At 44.4% G+C, this 17,423-nt stretch overlaps 1 protein-coding gene across 1 annotated transcript in view; it reads right to left on the bottom strand.

The window, feature by feature from the left end:
- Positions 1-17,423, bottom strand: part of SLC13A3 (solute carrier family 13 member 3) — a 348,426-nt gene that overhangs the window by 156,424 nt on the left and 174,579 nt on the right. Inside the window, exon 4 of the mRNA XM_086932535.1 lies at positions 5,240-5,306. Within this exon, the coding sequence (XP_086788661.1) occupies positions 5,240-5,306 (67 nt within the window). The remainder of the gene's footprint in view (positions 1-5,239; positions 5,307-17,423) is intronic.

Here is a 17,423-nt window from a genome sequence, read left to right as displayed (position 1 = left end):
CTTCCTCTACTTCCTAGCTGTTCACCATCGCAATGAAATAAACGTAAGGACAGAAAGAGGTTAAACTGTTGCCCCAGATCCCCCACATTAACTGTAAATGAGGGTGTTTAAAGTACAATAAAATTATGAATTAATATTTTTACTGAAAACCCAAATCTATTGATACTTGGGGAGGACCTTCTTAGGCGATAAAGACACAGGGTATTGACACCCACAGCTGCCTCAACTAGAGCAAAAGTAAATGAAATAAAAAATATCAGAGTTCTAAGGCCAAGAAGGATTTCATGAAATATATATGATAAGGTGGGAAATACATATAATAAATGGAAGTTACAACCCTGTCTAATTGTCCTATTACCTGTAATAAGAAAAGACATAGGTGCTCAAATGTAATAACCCCTTACAGTTGACATGTGATGTTAGAAGTCTGCTGCGGGAGCCAGCAGACAGTGTGAATGGCAGGAGATGGCAGAATCACACCAGCTCTTAAATCAATGAAAAAGTGAACTAGCCCTTTAGCGCATATGAACGGTTTCGCTGACATTAAGTCAGTGGCAGAAAGTATAGAGTTAGGGTAAGACATTCATATTTTTGCATAGCCTTAGTTCATTACAGTAAAGCAGGGACCCCTCTGCATAATACCAGATATTATTGGTATAGCTTATGAAAGTTAATAAACCGTGTGTAGTATGCTTTTGTAAAATGTTGCTACCACACCAAAGCCCTGAAGAAATTGCTGGTATTCACAGGAAAAAAATCTAGGGAAGACAGCATCCTCCCTTCAAGAAGCTCATCCCACAAATAAGAATTGCTTCAGCTGAATCCATCAGGTGGATTGTGTTATGTGACTCAGATAGAACAATGCCAACTCAATTGTCCACTTCAGTGCTAAAAAGTGTTAGCTAAATCAGTTGCTCTACAATGTATGTACTTTGCCGATACTCAAATGTACATTCACCTGGAAAATGGATTAAGGTACAAGGAAAACGTAATCTCTTATTTCTTGACGAAGATAAAAACCCCTTTGACAAAATGAAGCAAAAACATAGATTTAGTTCAGAGTAGCACAAATATAGTCATTGTTACTCAAAGTAAGAGCAAGAGTAATCTAATGCAGGAGCTGCCTGCTTCAGCATACTACCAGACACTTAAACACTTGATAATAAAAGAAATTGTCCAGAAATACCCGAACATTTCCTTAAACCAATGAACATCAGTCTCACAGGTGGGAGTCTTGAAATGATAATAGGTCATGCATAACTCAAGAAAGGCACATTATATTGCACCAGGAGCTTTTATCTTGCCAAAACACAGGTCTGGTTCACAGTAATAGATATATCTAATGAGAGTAAACAACACCATATCATGTCATTAGGAAGATCCTACCTTTACTCCCCTTTGAAGCAAGAAAGATCGTGGTCCTGGGCCTGATCCAATCACGGCTAGATTATGGGAATGCTTTATATCTTGGAGCTCCTGATTTTACTCTGCGCAAACTGCAGTTGATACAGAACTGCGCAGCACGAACGCTTTTACAAATCCCCCGCAGATCCTCAGTAAAGTCCGGACTAAGGAAACTGCACTGGCTTCCCGTCAGGGAAAGAGTCAATTTCAAATCATTATGCATTGCACACCAGGCCTTCTGATCTTTAGGTCCGGCAATCAATCTCCCCCTTATCACACCCTATCTTCCCACCAGACAGCTGCGCTCTACCTCTGCTAATCTGGCCATTGTGCCGCAAATAAAGAAATCAAGATCTGGAGGCCGCTCCTTTTCTTATAACATAGCCAAGCTGTGGAATGCCCTTCCCCAGCACTTACGATCTAACCCCGACATCCTCTCTTTTCGTAAACAGCTGAAAACGCTCCTGTTCACCATTTAAATAGTGGCGCTGACACTCCTCTTTCCCTACTTTAGCTTCAGTTGGTATTCTTAGCGCTTGGACGCCTCAGGGCAGCTATGTGCGCTCTAGAAATCTCAATTCATTCATTCATTCATATGAATTGCAAGGCCATCCTCTGCATCAGTCACGGTAGATGGGCACACACAGCCTCAAGACCCCCAACCACCACTCTTTTGCCACGTTCTACACACCAACTGCTTTTTTTTAATAGGATGAGCTGGAAATATGTCCTAATTGTTCTTTTACTTCTCATTATATAAACAGTTTTATTCATGTATTTCTTTATTTAGATAATGGTTTTATATCGTGCTGGTCACAATCAGATAGTAAAGAGCTTTACATAGCAACAAAGAAACTCATACATGTAAGATTCAAGTTCAACTAGAAGGACTGGGGGTAAGAGACCAAGGAGTGAGAAAGGGGGAAACGGTACGGATTGAGCGAAGGAACAAGCTGGGAAGTTATAAAAGCAAACTTAAAAATCTAATTAGCAAATAAGAATGAATATAAAATCTCAGGTCTGACATCAGTGATTGATGGAACAATCCATGACTTTCATTGGATGACTAGACTAATTTCTGACAGTAGTGAATGTTGGCCAATTCAGGTCCCAAGTTAATAATAAATATCAGTGGGACCTGAAGAAGTCAGTCTTTAATTCTTTAGACATTACACATAAAAGCACCAATTTATCAATATAATCTGATATCCATTGCTTAGGTTCAAGTGGTTATTTGGGGTAGCCACTAGATAGAGAGGCAGCTGACAGGGCAGCAAAACCCTGGGATGACCGCTCTTAGAACAGTCATCTTTTGGCGTGTTTCCTCAGTCTTTTTGCTTTCTGACCTCCCAGTTTTGACTCTGTTTTTGCTAGTTTAGTATTGTCTGCCCACTTGCTCACTGCTGTACAGTGTTAAAGTGCAAGTGCTCCTGTTGTAAATTGTTATTATGGATTGGTGTTTACATGATTGCCATGTTTAATTTATTGGTAAGCCCCTAGTAAAGTGCACTGACAGTGCCAGGGCATGCAAATCAAGTGCTGATAGTGGGCCTGCAGCACTGATTGGCCACCCACCCAAGCAACCCTGAAAAGAGGTCTCAGACCTGCCACTGCAGTGTCTGTGCACAATGTGTAACTGCCATGTCGACCTACAAGTGCACCCACTTGCCAGGTCCTTTTCATCCCTTTTCTTACATGTAAGTCTCCCCTAAGGTAGGCCCAAGGTACCCCTGTGGGTAGGGTGCTGTGAATGTTAAAGGTAAGACATGTACTAGTGTGTGTCACATGTCCTGGTGCTGAATCACAGTGTATTTCATTTTTCACCACTGCAAGCCTTTATGCCCCATAGAAAAGAATGGGAGTTTTACTTATAACATCTTAGAAGCATAACATCCTATTGGGACCAAATAGGGAAAAGGAGTTTTGGTATGCCTGGACTCACAGTGTAAAAATACACCTTTTCGTAAAGATGACTTATGTTCTGTGTTTGAAAATACCACTTTTAGAAAGTAGACGTTTTCTAGCTTAGCCATCCTGTGTGCCTCTGATGGGTTTGTGGATTCCCTGTCTGGCTTTGGAGTGACAGGGGCCGGGGATGTGCATTTTCTTCAGACAGCCACTGGGGGGTGTCTAGGTGTGTCCTGCTTTTCTTCAGGGCTGGGCTGAATAGACCTGGGTTGCATTTAGAGTAGCGGGAGATTTCCTTGCACCTGAATGGGCCTGGTCCGCCTAAACAATGCTGTCTTCACCTCCTACCAAAACTAGTTTGAACTAAGCACAGACACTCTCTGCCTGAAGGACAAAGGAATTTTGTGCATACATTTTGGGGCCCAGAACTTTATAGCTCCTTGGAATCAAGGAACCTGCCTAGAAGAAGAGCTGGAAGATATGCCAGGAGGAGTACTGCCCCTTTGCTGTGTTGTTGCTTTGTTGGGCTGGCCTGTAGTTGCTGCTTCTGCCTTGGGCAGTGAAAGGACTGGACTGAACTGAACTTTTCTTTACTTGTTCTGATTATCTCAGGGGGCTTGAAGTAGAGCTTGCCTCCTGTTCTGAAGTCTCAGGGACTGCAAAGACTTCCCCAACCTCTGGGTACCGCTTCTGGAACCCTTATTTCAGTTGCCATAGAGAAGGTAAACGCAACCGATTCAGTCACTGACTCCATCGCTGGCTCTATGTCCTGACGGCACCACAGAGGTTACCGTCTGCATCTCTCACCGTAGCCATGGTCTCACCGACAATGATGATTGATGCCGCCGCTACTGAGCCGCGGCTTGCACCGTGACCTCTGGGCACCTTGCTTCACTTCTCCATTCTAGTCTCACTGATGCCATCGCTGCTGCTGACTTCAACACCTGTGACCGCATCGTGGCTTGGGGCACCACTCGTAAGTTTCACAACGCACCACCTCATCCCTCACAGCAGTTGGGCCGACCGACGCCAGCTCCCACTAACCAGCTCTGTCGCCTGCACCGCAACCTGCCAGCACCGCATTGAGCTCTGCCTCACCCTGCACCATAAGCCATGGTCTAACCGATGCCGTCTGGTCGATCATCACCGAGCCGCAGCCTGCACTGCCTTGTGAGGGCACCACACCCTGCACAACTTACATTTTGCAACGCAACCGCAACAGTTGCCACAAGGGGCTCGCAGCAACGTGCCAGCCATAACTAGAAAGGTACAGTTCATGAGTCTATCTATGCTTTTACTGGCCCGTGCTGACTAGGTCGGCTGGAACTGATACTCTGTTTTCACACAGTAGCCCCATACTGAGCTACCAACTCGTAAGAACTGTGTTTTTGAGATATTTCTGTAATGTTAAGGATCTCTTGCAAAGTATATATTTGTAAGTACTTTATGGTGGATTCTTATTGCTTTGGTCTTGTTTTGGATACATAAAAACATTGGATATTTTTCTAAACTGGTGTGGTGTCCTTTTGTAGTGTTTTCACTGTATTACTGTGAGTTATGTGCAAATGCTTTACACACTGCCTCTGAGATAAGCCTGACTGCTCGTGCCAAGCTACCAGGGGAGTGAACAGGGGTTATATTAAAAGTCCCTTATCCTGAATAGGAACAAGGGCCCCTACTTGGACAAAGGTACCTACCCTCTCTAACTAGAGACCCCCATTTCTAACTACTGCGAACATACTGCATGCCAAATTGAAATGAATTATTGTGCTGTTGTTTAAAACTGACTAAAGTTGATAATGATAATCGAGAAAAAAAAATAAAGGCAGCAACACATAGTATATGACTGTCCACTTTTGAAGAACAATCTGGCAAACATTAAAAAATGTAATCAGAATTTTAGGTGAAAATTAAAATTCATACTTACTCCACATCCAGTGATAGGCGCTGCATTTCGTTCTGTGTAGCTGGCAGTCCACTTTCTTTACCAGTAGCTAAAAAAGAAGATTGAAACTGTGATACAAGTTTTAATCGTCTTTCAGATTTCTTTGAGCAAGCATAAGGGAATGTGTAAGAAAAACAGGATGCATTCTGATTTTAATTCAAACAAATAGTGACTGCTGCTTCGTCACAATTACTCTGCTCAGATCATGGCAATAGAGCATTGTGGTGTATGTTTTGATTGCAGGTTTTTGGACTTATTCACCAAACTAAATTCTGAAATAAGTTGAAACAAAGACAACAATACTGCAATAATTTAATATTCAGTTAATCAATTTCCAAAAGTCCCCATTAGCAAAGCTGAGGCATGATAAAAGAGTAATATATAAGCTTCATTCTACTTTTGTGAGCCACAGATTGTTCTGCTACTGAGTCTGTGAATTTGTGGCAGTGGATGAGTCAGTGGAAGGCAGTAGCATTAGAGCCACGGCACACCTCTCTGCTGCCTACTGCATTTTTAATTGACGTCAGAATTTACTATCACAGTCTGTCTTCTATTTCTAGTTACAGAAATGCTTTCCAGTCTTGAGACACATGTATATTTGCATAGTCTATGTAAACTCTTTAATTAGCAGATAAAGAGAGAATACCAAGCTTTGGGCAGTCCACTGCATCTCACCTGCTTTTGTTCTGGGCAGGAATCCAGAGACTTTCCTCCATATTTATTAAAAAAAAATGTGCCTATCTAAAACAATACTGTAACAACCTTAAAGGCCTAGCAGGTGCAACAGCACTAGCCTCACAAACGCAGTGCAAATGCACACTTCATACAGGAAATTTACTCTCAGCTTGTAAAAATAACACAGAGCAAGTTAAAGGACGTTGTAAATTACTAATGACCAGTCGGAAACTTCACAGCCAGGCGCAGATCCCGTCTCTCCCACCCACTCAGAAAAACACATTCCTATGATGTATTTAAACAGTGGGTAGGTTATCACATTCTTCTTTTCATTAAGTATTACCTAGTCGACTAAATGATAGGTGTTTTAGCTGATGATACCAACTGGCCTCAATGTCATTTGACAAATGTGAGAGATTTTCTAGAATATACACATGACGAATTAGTTGTTTTTGGAGCAGTAAAACACTATATTCTGTCATGCAATGTATGTCTAGTATCGAATGACTCAAACATTTCAGAGTTTAATGACGACTCACTTCATTTCTAATGTCTAGAATAGGAATTTCCAACCTTTTCTGCAGTGTGCACTACTTCTGATCAGTGAGCCACTGAAGGCTAAGCAACTCGTGCTTTGTTACCAGACACCCCTATACCCAAGCTTCATTGACTTTAAGCCTATTGTCCATAGAGATAGATACCATGGTTTGAACAAAATACATTGAATAGGGACACTATGACAGGACTGCCATGTGTGTCAAAGAGAGTGTGGTCTTTGGAGATGTATGAAAGGGTGTGTGCTTGTGTGTGTGAATGGAAAATAGCCTTTACACCTCAGGCAATTCCACCCAATGCCTTTACCATGCATTATTTACCACAAATTATCTTTGCAACACAATGCCTTTACCACAGATACCTTTACAACAAAATCCTAAGAGTGTATCACGTAAGTGTATAAATAAATATATATAAAAAAAAATATATATATATTATATATATATATATACATATCTATACTACTATTATAAAGTAAGAACTGGGAACCTTTGAGGCGGGTAAACTCGGGAACCACAGCACCAATCCAAACACCCAATACATCATTGGAATTGGCAGGGTCTGCAGAGTGACATAGGGTATATACCCCAAAAAAATATACGTTGTTTAAAAAATATACCTTACAAAAAAAAGTAGTCCCTTGGAAGTAGCGCCGGCCGTGTGCGCTAACGTGCTGACATCAACAGGAGCGCGAGGAGGATACTACCATTGCTGTTGTTTTGTGTCGTCCTCTGGGCGCAGGGCGCTGCTTGCTGACCCCCCTCGGCGCTTTACAATGGATGTACTCTCGGACTTGGATCCCCTGACTGGATGGAAAGTTTTACGGTAGGCGTCCACTGTCATATTTGTGTTTCTGTTTACGCGCAACCCCCTTAAAAACGGTGTTTAAGTTCCTGCTCGGGCGTGAAACTGAGCGTTTGGTGCCATGGCAAACAGCTCGCCAAATACATCGCCGATGGGAGGAATGCGGGGGTTATTATTTACGTCTTCCATGACAGCCCATGGGCTGCAGTCAGGGCTCGGAGCATGATGTTCTGTTGCTCCCTTGAAAACATGTTTGCAAGAAAGAGCAACTTTCCAACCTTCCGAACAGAGGAAGTGCTAACGCAGAGCAGTCCCGCTGCCTTTGTTACAAGGTGGAAAGTTATAGTTTGTCTCTGGAGTAGCGGTGACCTCGTGCGTCCGTAAATGCCGCTCTGTTGGTTGTGTCAGTACCGTATCATGGCAGGTGGGAGTAGATTACCATCTCTGTTTGTTTCCTGGCTTTCTTATAGTTGTGGTTTTGCATGTTCTAATGTAAAACTGCAACGGGAACTACAACCCCATAATACAACTTTTAACAAAATGACCGAATTACTCACCTGCGCTAGGTGAAAACATGGGCTCCGTCTGCGTAATAATTTACAGTTTGTGGTATTTTTCATTGTTTAGGACAGTTAAGCTGTGCACATTGCTTTCTGTTGATGGTTCAAAGGCTGCCATCCAGAGGCGCAACTAGAGGCAAATTTTGGGGGGGGGGGCTAAGAAAAAATTTCAGGGAGGAAAAGTAACTCAGCGTTCAGCGGGAGAAGCGCGGAAGACCGTGGGGCTGAGACGGCGCGGAACCAACACCGGGATCACTGAAATGTGTGGAGCCGTGGGGAGGAAAACGAATGCGGCGTTCGGCGGGAGGAGCGCGGAAGAGAGCAGCGGCGACAGTAGGGCTGTAGGGCTGAGACGGCCCCCGAGGAAGACGCGAGGTAAGCGACGCCCCTGTGTAAAAAGGCTATTTTGACCGAGCTACACAAACCTGACAGCAGAGACCATAAACAACTCAGTGTACATATTCGAGGGCAGTTTGTCGAGTGTGGTGCACGTTTATTAATACTCCAAGTCGCCGTCTGCTGCAGGCCAGAGTGGAGGATGCAGCCTCATTGGGGATTGGTAACTTCTAACGTGGTGTCAGAGAGAGTGAGGAACCAATAGTTGGCCTTCCGTTTGCACCTTCTATGAGCCGACAAGCACACAGTAGGATGACGTGAGGTAAGGGAGTTCCTGCTACCTGGAAGACTCATTGCCCCCGGACAACGTCGGGACGGGCTGCTAATATACATATATGCATATATATATACATATATATATATATATATATATATATATATATATATATATATATATATACATACATACATACATACATACATACATATATATATATATATTCCCTGAATAAAAAAGCAAACATTAAAGGGACGTTAAAGTTCAGCTCAGATTTTACTCGTACAAAACGAGTGAAATTCAGAAGTTATAGTTACCATATCTAACTATAAGTTATACCCCCGCAATGCAATGCTTATGACCTCACTCATGGCAAGGTCAGTGACATCACTGATGACATCTCAAATGCTTTTCCTATGGAAACACAATTGTTACTATAACTACCCCGTGGTGACTGTCACTGGGTAAGATATATATCTATACTACTATTATAAAGGAAGAACTTTGAAACTTTGAGGCAGGTAAACTCGGGAACCACAGCGCCAATCCACACACCCGATACATTGTTGTAATTGTCAGGGTGTGCAGATGGACATAGGCTATATAAATGTAAAAAATATAAGTTATTTAAAAAATATACGAGAAAAAAAAGTAGTCCCATGGAAGTAGCGCCGGCCGCGACGTGCCTGCTGACATCAGGAGCGCGGGGAGGAGCGGCGTCCATGAGCACGAGGAGGAGCGGCGGACATGAGCGCGGGGAGGAGCGGCTGACAGGCGGGGAGGAGCGGCGGACTGGCGGGGAGAAGCAGCGAGGAGCGGCGGACCGGTGAACTCAGGAGCGCAGGCAGGTGCGGCAGATGAGGTAAGGCTCCGGGGGACCCACAGACAATGTCGGGGCGGGCGGGGGCCCTGAAGCAAAGGTCGGGACGGGGAGGAGCGGCTGACAGGCGGGGAGGAGCGACGGACTGACAGGCGGGGAGGAGCGGCGGGACGGGCTGCTACTCCGGGGGACCCACGGACAATGTCGGGGCCCTGAAGCCTGATTGCTCCCGGACAAGGTTGGGACGGGCTGCTAGTATATATATATTTATGAGAGAGAGAGAGAGAGAGAGATCTAATATATGTTCAAGAATGGGTGGAGTTTAGTGATGGTGAGGGGATTTAGCGGGTCAGGTGTGGATGGAACACAAATGGCATCTCCGATGACATCACTGATGGCACCATCCAGTGATTCTAAATGTTTTCTAAACATTTCTATGTGTTAAACGCATACACTAAGGTTCGCACAAAAGTTAAATTAGTATACTTTGTGCACTCCTAATGAGTGATTCCTTTTTTAACATGTTTATGTGAGTCACTGTGTGAGTGAGTGTATTCGTGTGGGAGTGGGTGTCTGAGTGACTGTACAGGTGTGTGAATGGGTGTATAAGTAGTTGTCTGAGTAGCTGTGTGGGTGCCTTAGAGGCTGTGCGAGTGGCTCTATTGGCAAGTAAGTAGGTGTGTCAGTGGCTGTATGGAAAGGTGACTGGGTATGAAAGTGGCTGTATGAGTGAGTGGGTGGCTGTTTGAGTGAGGGTTTGGTTAAGTGAGTTGGTATGTGAGTGGCTGTATGGAAGAGTGAGTGTCTGTGGGATTGACTATATGGGTTAGTGTGTGGCTGTGTGAGTGGCTGTTTGGATGTGTTACTGGTTGTATGATCAGGCTCTATGAGTGAGTGTAAGGGTATATGAGTGGCTCTATGGATAAGTGAGTGGTTATGTGAGTACTTGTATGGGTCTGTTAATGAGTATGTGAGTGGTTGTGTGGGTGTGTGAGTGGGCATATGGGAGGTTGTATAGGGTGTGAGTTGCTCTGTGGGTGATGTCATCAGTGATGTCATTTGAGATGTCATCAGTGATGTTACTGACCATATCATGAGTGATGCAATATGTGAGGTCATAAGCAGTGTTTTGTGGGGGTGCAATTTATTGTTAGCTCAGGTAATTGGAACTGCTGAATTTCACTGGTTTTGCACGAGTGAAATCTGAGCCTAACTATAACGTCCCTGTAACGTTTTTTTTTTTCAGTGAGCGTTTAAGGGTTTTGTATTCTATTTCCTAACTATAACATCCTTGTAACCTCAGATTTTTAAAGTGAATTTGAAAGGTTTTTAAATTTTATTTCCTAACTGTAACCACTAACCTTTAACATAGAGCATGTGAGTGAGTGCATGAGTGTCTGAGTGGGTGTATGAGTGACGGAGTGGGTGTATGAGTGACGGAGTGGGTTTGTAACTAGGTTTGAGAGAGTATGAGTGCAGCTGTAAGTGGGTATATGAGTGTCTAAGTGGGTCTGAGTGGGCGTGTGAGTCTCTGATAGGGGTGGGTAGTAAACTCCACTCCGCCAGAGTTTTACTACTCCATGCTCTGCTCGGAATGCAAGTTCAGTAAAATTCTGCCAATTGCTGGGGGAGTGGAGTTCACTGGTGCGCTCTCCCCTGGACTTCATCTTCCAAGAGTAGTGTGCCAGGAGACGCATTTGCAGAGTGGTTGAGAAAGGGGGTGGGGCTTCTGACGAGGTCTGAGAAATCCCGCTGCGGGGGACTTGCCTGTGGCAACAATAGGGGTTCTTGGACCCCAATGACCCCCAGCAATCGAGGGGCCTTCATCCCACAACTAGTAGGGTACCAGGAGACATGTTAGCAGAGTGGTTGAGAAAGGCAGTGGGCCTCCAACGAGGCCTGAGCAATCCCTATGTGGGGGACTTACTTGTGGGTGTAATTTAGCCCAGGGTAGGTGGTGGTCCTTGGGGCTTGGGAGGGTCTTAGCCCAGGGAGGTGGTAGTCCATGTAGCTTAGAGAGCCCATGTAGGGGGGCCTATGAGCCCCCTACTTGTTAATCAATAAAGCCCTAGTGTGTTGGTGGTCCCTGGGAATCAATCAATCCATCAGGGGTTTGTAAAGCACGCTACTCACCTGTGAGGGACTCAAGGCGCTGGGGGGGAGGCGACACCAGATCAGTTGAAGAGCCAGGTCTTGAGGTCCTTCCTAAACCTGTTCAGGGTCGGGAAGAGTCTAATGTTCACTGGGAGCTCGTTCCAGGTTTTGGCCGCAATGGAGGAGAAAGCTCTCCCATGGTTCTGTTTCTGTGGATGCGGGGGACCTTTGCCGGGGCGAGGTCAGTAGAGCGGAGGTTCCTCTTGGGTACATAGAAGGAAACTCTCTCATTGACGTATATGGGTCCAATGTTGTGGAGGGATTTGTAGGTGTGGGGGAGGAGTTTGAAGGTGACCCTCTTCTCGACGGGGAGCCAGTGGAGGCCTCGTAGGTGTTGGGTCATGTGCTCATGGCGCGGTGTCCAGAGGATGAGTCTGGCTGCTGTGTTCTGGATGGTTTAGAGCCTGTGCAGGAGAGTCTAGCTGATTCCGGTGTAGAAGGCGTTGCCGTAGTCCAGTCGGCTAGTGATGAATTTGTGGGTGACGGTCCTCCTGCAGTTTGGGGGGATCCACTTGAAGGTCTTACGAAGGATGCAGAGCCATTTGAAACTAGTGGAGTTGACAGCATTGATCAGGCGGTTCATGGAGAGGATTGAGTTGAGGATGATGCCGATGTTCCGAGCATGGTCTGTAGGGGTGGGTAGGCTCCCTATGGTGGAGGGCCACCAGGTGCTGTCCCAGGCAGACGTGCAGGGCCCGAGTATGAGGACCTCAGTCTTATCTGAATTTAGCATCAGGCAGCTGTCTTTCATCCAGGCTGCCACGTTCTTCATACCTTCCTGAAAACATAGCTTGGTGTCTTCGGGGTTCTATGTGAGTGAGAGGATGAGCTGGGTGTAATCGGTGTAGGATACGATGCTGGGCCCATGCTGTCTGACGATGGCAGCGAGGGGGGCCATGTAGATGTTGAAAAGCGTGGGGCTGAGTGATGATCCCTGGGGTACTCTGCAGTTGATTTCCGTGGGTTCGGAGAGGAAGGGAGGGAGTTGGACCCTCTGGGTTCGGCCTGAGAGGAAGGGTTGGATCCAGTCGTAGGCGTCTCCTTGTATTCCTGTATGGTGTAGTCGGGCTGCGAGAACGTGATGGTAGATGGTGTTGAAGACTGCAGAGAGGTCTAGAAGGATAGGGGCTGCGGTGTGTCAATGACCCTTAGGAAGGGGTATGTGCTCCCCCTCCATTAAAATAAAAAATGCGCCTTGGACCTGGCTCACCCTGGGGCTAAATTCAAAACAGGTGCCGAATCCAGCAAATGTCTTTTTCTTGTCTGGGTCACAGGGGGACACCACTACAACATCCAGGGAGTCAGAGTATTCCTACCCTGCATGGTCTGATTGGGATAAAAAGATATAAAATATAGATCAGCCGGGGCATCACAAAATTACTGCCCCACATTGGCGAATCACAGCCTTTCATGAAACAGGGGGCTCATTTTTGCAAATATGTGCAGTAAATGAAGCATTTGAAGCCTATACAGTGCTGTTGCTGTCATATTACAAACAACTCTTCAAAGTTGCAGCCAGTGGCACCTGCTTAAATGTGGCAGTACTCATTAAATGTACTGAGCGTATTATAAATGTCCCAACACGCCCATATGAATGGGGTATGGGTATACCTAGCTTGGTTAATTTCTGAGCTATAGGACATAAGTAGCAGTGAATATAGAGGCCTAGTGAACAGATATACAAAGGTGCCATTGGTATGGTGGCGGCTGTTACTAGTAATATACTCCAGAAAGAGGGCTCAAGAAGTTGCAACTGCTGCCGACATCTTCTTTGACTGGTAGGTCAAGTGTTCTCATAAACATAAAGCAAACTTGACCCCACTAAAGCAGGAACACTGAGTGATTTTAAATTGGGTAAAAGTGGCATTTGTCCAAACAGTGCCTAGCATAGTAAAGCGCTTTATGAAAGCACTTGGCCATCCTCTACAAACATACTCTACAGATTAACACGTAGGCATACTATGTCTGGACCCAAATGCAGCACTTGCTTCACAGAAAATAAATGCACAAAACTTGCATACCCCAATAGGCATCACCAGTGAGGCAATTGGCCTCCCTCCTCTTTCTCTGATCTCTCACTCTCCCTTTTTTGTGCACTTGCGCACAGAATTCTCGACCTCTCACACACCCTTTATCTCTCTACTTCTCATCCTGGTCTTTCACTGATCCTTCTTCCACTCACTTCCGTTTCTCCTTCTTCTGTAGCATCCTGTACTATCTCCCCACACAATTTGTCTTTCTGATCTTCACTCTACCGGTCTTTTTTTGCCTCTCTTACTCTTTCCATAGGTCTTTCCCTTTCCTGTCTTATCCCCATCTATTCCATAGCCTGCCTTTCTTTTGCACTACTGCATTTCCTCTACCCTTTCTTTACACAATCTCTCATAAACTTCTCCCTCCTTCTGTTTTCCTCCAGGGATTTCCAATGTCCATGGACTTGCACAGACAAATAACTCTGCAGGTCCCCCATGCAAGTGCATAAAATATCATCGGGCAGGTTTCTAAGCAGGACAAAGCCAGTCTCATATGGAAAGTTGCAGGTGTGAAAAGGCCCACCCCATGGGGGCTCCAGTGAGGCTACTCAGGACAACCCAACTCTCCACCCCCAATGCTCTTCATGTAGAGGTTGGCAGGGGAGAGGTCAGATGTAGGACACTGGCAGCCTCCTAAAGAGAGGTGGTGGGGTGATAATCGCTCTTCATACCTGTGTGCCAGTGAGGCAGCTCTCCCTCTGTGCCCTTCTCTAATACTAATCAATTTGCATTCATTGTTCAGCTGTAAACCAGCAAGAACTGGCCACACACACTAAATGGCAAGCGGAGCAAGGGACAAGTAGGGACATTGGGGTGGGAAGGGGAGGAGGCCCTCTGTCCCAATATCAGTCTTTTAGAGAGGGCACTTAGCCCCCCGAGAGCCACTGCCACGGCAATGCCGTACAACTCAGCTCAACTCAAAAGCATTCAAAAAAAGGACATCATCGTGCCAGAAGAAAAATCGTCCCACAAGTGTGCCTCAGCTACTGGCCCACCACCCACATGCCCAATTTACCAATCTAACCTTGGTACATTGCCCCCGTTTATTTAAATGTTTTTTGTGGGGTTCAGCGGAAGCGGACTCCCAGGACGGCTGCCAGCACTTGCTGGTTGAAGTGTTGGCAGCAAATGAGATCTCACCATGAGATCTCTGTTTAGGCTCTGCCCAGACAGCCTTATTTGCTTTCCCTTACATTGCTCAATGACTACAGAATAGATTTACACTGGATAAATGAAAGTGTGATCTGTGAACCAAAAGCTACATTCCTTCCAAATTTGCTGTGATTCTGTCTAGCAATTTTGGCTGTAGTTGTGTTCAAAGCTCATATGAGAAATCATATTTTCTTGCCCCCCCTTTTCCTTTTTACCCCCTTTACAGAACAGATGACCCCGAAACTTTCCATGCACAAGACTCACTATGACACTTTTTAAAGACAATTTCTTGACATATATATATCTTTACACACACACACACACACCCGCACATACATACACACTTACACCAGGTCCTTTGCACGGACCACCGACATGGAGCACAGCACAAAACTCATCCACACCTAGGTAATGTATGTGATTATTTCCTCCAATTTATTAAGTGAATGTCAAAATGAATACTTCAAAGTGCAAAACAATTAAAAGAGTACGACTGATGCGTTTCGACTCACGCCTTCAACTGGGACTAACAAATAATCACAATGAATTGCATTTTATCACTTAGTCCCTTCTCAATCTTGTCAGCACTTGGGTACTAGAGCTATAATTCAGTATACAGACTTGGCAACTTGCGTCCTCCATTTTTTCACATCATGATAATAATAATAATAATAATAATAAGCATTTATTAAGCGCCTGGCTGCACAAAACTGTGTGTCCCCGCGCTGACTGCAAATGCAAACCCATCGAGAAAGACCATGAGTCGGAAGAACAAAATTAATTTTTGGGAAATAGATGAGTTTTAAGTCTGGCTCTGAACCTTGTTTCAGATGGCTCCATCCGCAACTGAATTGGCAAAGCATTCCAGAGCTTGGTGGCTAAATAGCGGAAGGATTTTCCTCCCATTTTAGCTTTTGTGATGCGGGGGATTTTAAATATAATGTATGAAATGTATTCAATCCCATAAGTTGTTTACTATGTACTATGCAAATCACTATGACCTTTTCGCACATCAATAGATGATTTCTGGTCTCATATGTTATTTTCAAAATAATATTGAAATTGAAATAAGATACATATATACACACATATATAATACATATACATACATATATATATATATACATACATATATTCCATCTAAAATGTATGACACAAATATCGGTACCATCCTGAGTTCCAAATTACGTTTAAGGCAGGATAGAAGACATAAAAAATACCCAATATAGAAGCATTCACATTGTTCTCAATACATAATAGTAATTTCCATGTTTCAAGATACACAGCAATGCCCGATTAACAAAACAATGGTACACCTAGTGTACTATTTTAACTTTTGTAGTAGCTTAATAAATATGTTTAATAATCATAAACTCTTATAAAATACTAACACCTAGAAAACCACTCGCACACCCACTGAGAAAGCAACACAGCCACTCACACACCCAACAGACAGATCCATACAGCAACTCACAAACAAGAACTCACACACCCAAACAGCCACTGAGACACCCACTCACACACTCATACAATCACATAGCCACTCAGAAAACATATGTTAGAAATAGTATCCCTCATTAGTACTACATAAAGTATACTAATTTAACTTCCGTAGTAGCTTAGTGTATATCTTTAAGTTGAAAACGGTTTTACAAAACACTCATACTTACTGGGTGATGTCAATAGAGATGTCCTTTGAGATGGATTCAGTGATATCATCAGTGATGTCACTGACCATGTCATGAGTGATGTAATATGTGAGGTCGTAAGCAGTGCATTGTGAGGGCGTAAGTTATAGTTACCTCAGGTAACTATAACTGCTGAATTTCAATGGCGCTGTGCGAATAAAATCTGAGCCAAACTATAATGTCCCTGTAACCTTTGTTTTTTTCAGGGTAGTTCTAAGGTTTTTCTGTTCTATTTCCTAACTATAATGTCCCTCTAACCTTTGGTTTTGTTAGTGAATTTCTAAGGGTTTTTTAATGTTATTTCCAAACTACAATGGCCCTCTAACCTTTTGCTTTTTAAGTGATTTTCTACTTTTTTTAAATTGTATTTCCAAAATGTAACCTGTAACTTTTGAGAGTGAGTGTGTGAGTGAGTGCATGAGTGTCTCAGTGGGTGTGTGAGTGGGGGCATGAGTGTCTTAGTGGATGTGTGAGTGGGTGTGTGAGTGTCTCCATGAGTGTGTGAGTGAGTACATGAGTGTCTGAGTGGGCCTGTAAGTGTGTGTGTGTGAGTCTCTGAGGGGATCAGTAAGTGGGTGTGTGAGTCTGAGTGGGTGTGTGAGTCTGAGTGGGTCTGTGAGTAAGTATATGGGTGTTTGAGTAAGTACATGAGTCTCTGAGTGGGTCTGTGAGTGTATGGGTCTCTGAATGGGTCTGTGAGTGGGTGGCAACCCTCAGTTTTACCTTCACTGATTTTTTTTCCTCGATTTTGCCCTCTTCTGTTCTATTTTGCCTTCACTGCTCATTTTTCTGCCCTTTGTTTTACTCTCTTCTGTTCTGTTTTGCCTTTTCGGCTAATTTTTCCGCTTTCTGTTCAGCCTTTCCTACTCGTTTTACTGCCCTGTTTTGCCTTTTTCTGCAAATTTTTCTACCTTCTGTTTTGCCTTTCCTGCTCATTTTTCTGATCTCCGTTTTGCCTTTCCTGCTTTTTCTGCTAGTTTTTCTGCCCTTTGTTTTGCCCTCTTCTGCAATGGGGAGGTGGGCTGCTCATCCCCCCTCCTGGGCTGATTTCAGCCCTGGGAACCCCATCCGTTAGGGTCAAAATTGAATGGAGGAGAGGAGCCGCATGGCTG

This window comes from Lissotriton vulgaris, chromosome 7 (assembly GCF_964263255.1).
Source record: "Lissotriton vulgaris chromosome 7, aLisVul1.2, whole genome shotgun sequence".
NCBI lineage: Eukaryota > Metazoa > Chordata > Amphibia > Caudata > Salamandridae > Lissotriton > Lissotriton vulgaris.
Note: the sequence above shows the minus strand (reverse complement) of the source record. Positions and strands in the feature narration are given on the sequence as shown.